The sequence below is a fragment of the Dendroctonus ponderosae genome, unplaced genomic scaffold (assembly GCF_020466585.1).
Source record: "Dendroctonus ponderosae isolate FM_Combo_2020 unplaced genomic scaffold, Dpon_F_20191213v2 Dpon_F_20191213_650, whole genome shotgun sequence".
Lineage (NCBI taxonomy): Eukaryota > Metazoa > Arthropoda > Insecta > Coleoptera > Curculionidae > Dendroctonus > Dendroctonus ponderosae.
In genome coordinates, this window is record NW_026018868.1 from 879 (window position 1) to 9,045 (window position 8,167).

General features: G+C 32.4%; 1 protein-coding gene across 1 annotated transcript; it reads right to left on the bottom strand.

Moving 5' to 3' along the window:
• Positions 1 to 365: 365 nt before the first annotated feature.
• Positions 366 to 5,921, bottom strand: LOC109535774 (protein artichoke). Its single transcript, XM_019901768.2, has 2 exons — positions 5,561 to 5,921; positions 366 to 4,015 (listed from the first exon to the last, which is right to left on the bottom strand). Exon 2 carries the CDS (start codon positions 4,007 to 4,009, stop codon positions 2,093 to 2,095), a length of 1,917 nt encoding a protein of 638 aa, XP_019757327.2. The 5' UTR covers positions 4,010 to 4,015; positions 5,561 to 5,921; the 3' UTR covers positions 366 to 2,092.
• Positions 5,922 to 8,167: the final 2,246 nt, after the last annotated feature.

Consider the following 8,167-nt stretch of genomic DNA (forward strand, 5'->3'; position numbering starts at 1 on the left):
CAATCAAAACAACATTAACAAATACTCTGGCCATAATTTCCTAAAAACAACATTCACATAACATCTTTTAAAACTGTGACTATTAGAAACTGATCTACTTTTGATGGCAACTGCGTATCAAATTTGAATGTATCCAAACGAACTCCAGTTTAAAAACCTCATTAATATGAGGTTTGGTTAGTTTTCGGATTTATTAATTTTTATGAAAGTTGCAAAAACTTTAAAAAAATTTTCATGGAGTGAGGAACAATTCTTAAAGCCAGACAAGAAAAAAAACAAAGCGACAGGACACAACAGCTTTTTAAACTTTGATGTTAAATAACCAAAATAAGGTGTTAAGCGAAATATTACTTAGAATAATACAATTTTTTAAATAAGAAGACTAATTTTATTGCTTCTATAAAACGCTACATTATAAACAATATTACTTATTATAGCTTTACATCTGAGCCACATCTTATTTAATATAACATATAATATAAAAACATACATGAGTCCTAGCTAAAAGCAAACGTTACACAAATGTTTGTAATTCTATAAAATTTAATTTACAAAAAAACACATTCAGTAGCCAGGGTAAGCGAATGGCGTTATAAATTGCAATGAAGTATTAGCAGAAGCTGAATACAGCGTGTAAATCATTTCGAAGAAAGTAAAAAGATATAGCACAAACAGGGTGTTCCAGATAAAATGCTACATGAATTGTTACGGCCAATTTTTGGATTATTCAAAATATACATAACAATTCAAATTAATAACAAAAGTAAATGAAAACCTGTTGCTTATATGGACAACCATTGTTCCCAAAATAAATACAATAATAATGTAGCAATACCAATATGAACCTGAAAAAATGTTGTATATGAAAATGGGATTGAGAGCAGGTCCAGTTTTATTAGAGAATTTATACAAACAGCATCTGACGACCGAAAAAGTAATAATCTTGAAGTTCCAAAAGTTCTTCAGAAAAATCAGATTGAGGCCGATACGAATCCGCTAGGAATCAGCACCAATTACCAATGCGATGGTTTGGAATATTTTACGGAAGAACTTTTGAAGGCACTCTAAAAAATTGCTATTGAAGTTTGGACAAAATGCAGATTTTGTTTTCAGGTAGGAGTGTTGATTACAAATATAAGCGCAGATGGAAATTGAGAATGTCTAGTATTTTACGGACAGAGAAGCCCTATTTCTCTCCCAATAATGGAGTAAATACGGCTAATGACAAAACGAAACCGTTCGATGAGGAGTTACACGTAATTTCATTCAGGATATAAAATTGCTCAAGAAAATAGAATTTCAGATTGCATCTCCAACTGTTGTGGTGAATGATACTGGCAAATGTTGAAAGTTTACGCAATTTTATAAGAGACTCGAACCCGAACCAATGGGAAATATGTAGAATGGACCAGTTTTGCACATTTCCCAGGCAGTTGAGGATTTGTCCAGACATTTATTGTCCATTAACATCGCCTGAGCTTAAGCCAGCAAATGGATGTGGGATTATTTCAACAGAAACGGAGTTTTTAACACTAATTTGAAGAGTATTGGGGATAGTATGACGATGAATAAGAGATGCGTGAGAGAATGAAGTGACTCGTGGAAAAATAAAGCTCGCTTTAATAAAGGATTCAAACGACGGAAACGTGGTAAAAAATGTGTGGAATATTCCACAAAAATGTTCTGTCATTGCCGTTTTCGAAGAAGCAAGAATTATCAAGTTTCTTCCTTTGAATCCATGATATGATCACACCGCTACTAAATAAAGTTGGCTGGTCGAACAAGAAAAGTGGTCAAGATTCGACTACACATGAAAAGCTTATTTTGTACAGAACTCAAGTCCTAAAATGATTTTTGAAAAAAATACATTTCCGTTCAATAATATAATAACTGATATCAGGATAACATCAACAATTAATTAAAATTTAATTCAGAAACACTTTAGAATATTAATCACTAAAATCACTTATTTTAGCTGTTATGGCCGTGTGGAACACCATGTGTTTGTGTTACAAGATCTACGCATTCAATCAGGGATACACAAAAGCATTGTTGTTTAAATAATACTTTGTCGTGCCAAACAACAAGCGAATCATGCTTGAACCAAATTGAGTTCATCTCGAGGGGCATTTCGCCTCTTTCCTTTAATTTTGATGAATAAGTTATATAATAGTGCACCGAGAATGAATGATAATAACAAGTTCTGAACTACCATTCCCGAAACAGCATTTGTACCTTCACTGATTCTTTCCAAAATTTCTTTAGATTCAGCTACCTGTTTATCAGAGTGAACCGTTAATTTTGCAGTATTTTTTGCCCCACTAATTTCCGAGTCTGTGGTTTTTGGGCTTAGTTGTGTCATATTTTTTACGAGTCGCGACCACAATTCTGCCAGAATTTTGTCCGCAGTTTCAGAGTTTGGATGAACGACTTTTTCCGAGTTCTGTTGATATGCAGCAATACTTTTAATTTGTTCTTCCACATTTGCAACCCTGTCTTTAATAAACTGATAGTCTATTTTTTCATTATTTGTTATACTGCTATTATTTGATGGAAAATTTTCAAAAAAAACATTTGTTTTACTGATATTTGCCAAAATATCATTAATTACTGTACTGATGTTCGTTTTAAAATTATCCATATTAATAATAGTGGTATTTATTTTTTGCAAATTACTTGAAGTGTGATTCAGTACGGTTTCCTCCAATCTTTTAAAATGTGGATCAATATTTTCGAGCACCTGAGTCAATATATCAAGTCCAATAGTTTGGCCAATCTCACTTTCAGATTCATTAAAACGGCTGGTATTATTTCGGTATGTTTCAATGCATTTTACGCCTAAAATATTGCTGCTGTTATGAACATTTCCTTGAATCACATCAATAGACCGTGATTTTAGCATATGCATAATATCTTTTAATTCTGAACATATCCACATATTATTATTTAAATCAACCGACTTCAGCATAGCGAAACTGTAAAAAAAGGTCGCCCAATTATTGTATGATCCAAACGAGCTTTCAGCAAGTAAATTGTTGGAAATGTCGAGAGAGGATAATTTCTGCTGATTTCGAAAACTGCCTGTAGGTAGTCTCTGCAATTTATTGTAACTCAAGTCTATATCTGCAACATTAACTGCATTTAACATCGAATGGTCATCGATTTTTACCAGTCGATTATGACTTAAATTTAACGAGACGAAATTCTCGCCAAGGCTTAAGGAAAACTCAGTTAATTTGTTATAACTGATAATTAAACGTTTCACATCTTTATTGATACTAACGTTTTCTAATTTATTAAAGCTTAAATCCAGCTCATTCAAGATAAACTTGGAATACTTTGGCATCTCCATCTCAAAACGAACCATTTCGTTGTAACTTAAATTCAGATTCTCTAAATGCATATGACTTTGAAATAGATCTTTCGGAATATTCGATATTTTATTATGACTTAAGTCGATATCAAACAAATCGACAACATTCGCAAACGCATCAGATAAATGAGTTATTCTATTGAACGACAAATCTAAAACCTGTAAGTTTTCTAAATATATAAAATCACTTCGACTTATAGACGTAAGGTTGTTTTTGCTAATATCTAATGACCATACATGTGGAAATAAAAGGAAAAATGCTTCGGGAATAAATCCGATATTATTTTGCGAAATGTCAAGTATCCTTACGCTGCTGAATTGAAAATTATTCTCATTTGAATATCTCGTGAAGTTAGTTGCTTCAATTTTGAGCTCTTGTTCTTGTCCACCGTAAGCAACTGTTTCATACATTACATAAAAGATGTCATCGGAATAATTGGAGTCATCTGAACACAGCCACCGCGGAAACTCTTGAGTTCGGTAATCAAACTGTAGACATGATAAGCAATTCCTTTCGTTCGGAATAGGAATTCTGTAACTCCTATAAACGTTGTCTGTTTGTGTACAAGTTGACTTTCCTTCACATATTTTCAATGTCATTACAATCAGTAGAGCTCTGGAAAATGTATTTTTCATACTTTTCTGAAAATAATATTCATAAAACTTTTCTAAAAATTCTGTTGCGACTGTTTAATGATCTTTTGGCATTAGCTGTATTTCAAATTCCACCCTAACAAAATTTTCAAGTGTATTTTTACTTTGATCAGCACATAAAAGTCCTATATATTTATTTCCTCTTCCCTAACAGTATTTGTTAATCATTTGAATAGTTTAGACTTGGTGTTGATTCAGGTTTACTCTTGGTAAATTTAGGACTACATTTCATTTCATGTAGGAATATTATGCGAACTTCTATCGCGTCCTGAAGTTATCAAGATTAAACCTGAATCACGCTGTATTTTTATAGCATATTGGGGTATCGATAATTTACATCAGTGATTTCAAACTTGCAGAGTTATGGAATCGTATTACTAAATATTACCAACAAATTACACCATATGTACAGTGTCAACGATCGAGAATATTGTGAGAAGTTGTGCTTGCAAGAGGTGAATGGAGAACATTTTCAACATTTCCAACGTGAGTGAGAGTTTCAACAGCATAAATTCCAATTTAACCTTTATTTGATTAAATTTCTTCAAAATTTAATATTTCAACCCACGAGTCCATTACAAAAAACAACAACATTACAACGCATACCATTTAATGCCATTTACAAAGGAAAAAACCGATATAAATGTGTCCCTGAAAACTGAAAGCTTTTGTCGATTTTTAAGCAAAGCCGCAAAGCGAGTTTTTAAAAGCATAAGTGCACATCTTCCTCGACATATGATTATTTTTAACCAAAATCTCAACCATTAGCAAAGTTGATTCGGATATGAAAGCCAAGAGTATATTATTAGTTGTTTTTTAAACGGCGTTAAACAGATTTGAAAAGAAAAAAAAAGAAAAAAAAAAGAAATCAAGAGAATTTTCATATATTTTACACTTAAAAAATTCATGTTTCAATGCAAAAAATGCGATCGTCAAGTTCAATGTTTTGACGCTAATAAGGCGAGCTTTTCTTGTGATTCTGAGTCTAATTTCGTTTATGCAATCATACCAAAAGTAGATTCAGTGTCATTTTATTAATTTTTAGCTACTCTACCTTAAACTGATCAATTTTTTCTCTTTAATAGAGTTTCACACTGATATGACGTGTGATCGTGAGCATAGAATTTCGTGCCATCTGTAGCCAATTGTAATTCAGAGTGGAAACTTAAAATGGAAATTAGCACGTGAATAATGATTCACTTGCAGTTCACAAATCATAAGAAATAAAGATCTTTTTATAGAAATTTCCTCTATCAACAACTTTTCTTAATGGTGTTTTCGGCAAAAAATGCGATTTTGCGAAAAATTTATGAATTTCAATGGATGAACAGTGGTGAAAAACCGTATTTTCTCTGAAAAGAGAGCGAAAATAGGAAAAGKTGGTCAAAACACCACTAAACAAACTTGCATGATTTTCAAATAACCGACTATGGGGGCCACAGATTTTAACAAGAAATTCAGTTACTCAACCAAAAGAGTTTTGATTCAGAGAATTTGTTTAAGTACAAAACATCTTTATACAGATTTACTTACATTTGCAGCTTCAAATTGTGCAATTCTACAAACAGGGTACTAAAATAGTACCATTCACTGGCTTCTATATATTCTAAATTTGTTAATCTTGAGCCTAATGTGTAGCTGACAAGTGTTGAACAAATACGGTATTTGGGTGGTCTGATTTCGTTTAAAATGGCTGGCTGTGCAAATTTTGTCGTTTAGCGATATCATCACATTTCTAAACGTATTTATCAAACATGAAAGTTACCGGGTGAAAACATTTAAATTTTTCATACATTTTTTCCTTCTAGAAGCTCCAAATGAGGATTTGCATAGCAATGGTCGAGTGGGAAAAACAATATATAGTTAACAAAATTCATTAGTATTAACTACTTACTACCATGTAATTTGTGCTAAAAAATGTGAACATTACTTTGACTAATTAGTTAATTAATCAATAAAATTTATTTTTTACGTTGAGCGGATTGCATGGTCATGTTTAAGTTAAAAATGCCTTGCACCGTTTTCTGCACAATTCAATTGTTAAAGGCAAAATAAAATAAAAAACACCGTAAATTAATTAACTTAATTGTTATTAAATTGTTGCTTGTTATGGACGATCAGATTTTAAGCTTAATTTGATATGTAAGTAGGCATACGTTTTCAAATAAAAAGTTCATGTTATTCATGGAGACAGCGACGGAAGTTCAAGAAAGCCAGTGCGGAAATAGCAGTAGAGGTTTCCTGCTAGAAGAATCCCTAATAAGAAAATATTTGTTAATGTGCATTTTCTACAGCTACTCCAAAACGTCCAGTGCAGCAAGAACTGAATGAAAAGGAAGTGATTCCTAAAATAATCGAAAATAGTCCCTCTACTGGGTTTGATCCTGTTCTTTCTGCAAGGGACGTTCTCCAGTAGCTTTAAGAAAATGCACTTAGGTAGGTAGATGAATACTTTATAATTAATAATTTTTTGAACAGGACGCATCCAATGGTTTCCCGTAGTGAAAACGTAGCCTCACCAATCAATAAATTAGTGTCTTCAACTATTTGAAGTGAGTTTTGGTTAAAAGTTAAAAGTGTGTAAGGCTTTTTTGACTGAAAATTGACTCAAAAATAATACCTTAATCTATGGACATCGAGTCACGACACGCCCTATCCATCCTTTCGAACAACTTGGCTAAAAATTTCCATATTTTCTGCCATTTATTGAGTTAAATTCCACAAGGCAGATCTGAAGGAAAATTGTATTTTGCACTCTTTATGGCGACCTTTTTGTAGGATTTAAACGCACATGTCTGTCGTGTTTTAATCGTAATAACATGCAAAAGGTAAGAAGGCCAACAAAGTAACATGCATATCCTTTAAAATCTAAATAATCGCAATAAATCGCATCTTGTTCATCAAATTGAATATGATTACTTAAATGATGAAAAATTGCGCTTAACACCTTTCTGTATCCAAATTCTGCCTTAAATTAGTCGCAATTACCTTAAGTTCGCGAACAACCTTCAACATCCTCATGTAGGGTCAAATTGCTGCATTTTGGGTCAAAAATCACGCAATTGATGGAGAAAACGTTCTAAATCCGCGACAAATTAAAAAAATCCCTTAGAAAATGGAAATATTCCAGAATTTTTCGACATCTGGTCGGAGTGAATCGCGCAAAGTATTCCCTATCCACTATTGAACATTCGACTAATTCGACTGAATGACATGAAGAATGAACCTGATAACTCGATAACCAATGCGAAAAAGCGGGTGAAATAAATACATTTTTTAATCAAACCAATTAACAATTTGTTAACTGTATGATTATTTACGAAATGGAAATAGCGAGCCGACACATTAAAATCGTCCTGAAAGCGGGATATCTTGGTGTCAGAATATTTAAAGACAAATAAACATTTTTTACTTATATACATTCAGAACCGTGTATTAAGTCAAGCTACTGGAAATCCAGCAAACGTAAACAGATCTTGTAATTTGTAATTTGAGACAGCTTTTAACAACTAAAATAAACACACCGGCTCCAATGTGAAGATTTCAGATGCGACTGGGGGTGCAACTTTGGTCATATGTAACCAGATGATCTATTAGTGATCACCTGATTTATAAAGCGACTGAAAGTTTTAGTGCATTTACTTACTACTCAAAAGTGGTCAAAAGTACTGTTTCACTATAGAAGCACTAGAAGGTAGTTAATAGTTTGATTGAAAGAAAATTCACCAAATATATTCAAAAGATTCACCTCAAAAGGCTAATTTTTCGTCAATATCTTTGCTTTATTTGTAGATATATTCCGATTTTCAATGATTATTCTACTTTCTCACCACTCTTTTCAAGAGCTTGTACATTTAATGCTAAGTTCCTTCAGTTTTTACTTAATTCAAACCATAACAGTTTACCATCAAAAGAAATTAAAAGAAGATCCTTTGCCGATCAAAGTAAAGGACATATTTTCTATGCAGATGCAATTCCAGAAGAATACTGACAAACTTTTTAGAATGCCAAGAAATGTATCTTGAATATTCTATTAATTGTTTCAAGCTTCAGTGAAATTCCCTTGGTTTGAACATATTTTTGGCGGATTTAGTAGATTGATTGATGAATAACGAATAATTTGAGGATGAATCTAGGCCT

What these genes read in the sequence shown, in the direction of transcription:
- LOC109535774 (XM_019901768.2), bottom strand. Translation starts at nt 4,009, where the DNA reads ATGAAAAATACATTTTCCAGAGCTCTACTGATTGTAATGACATTGAAA.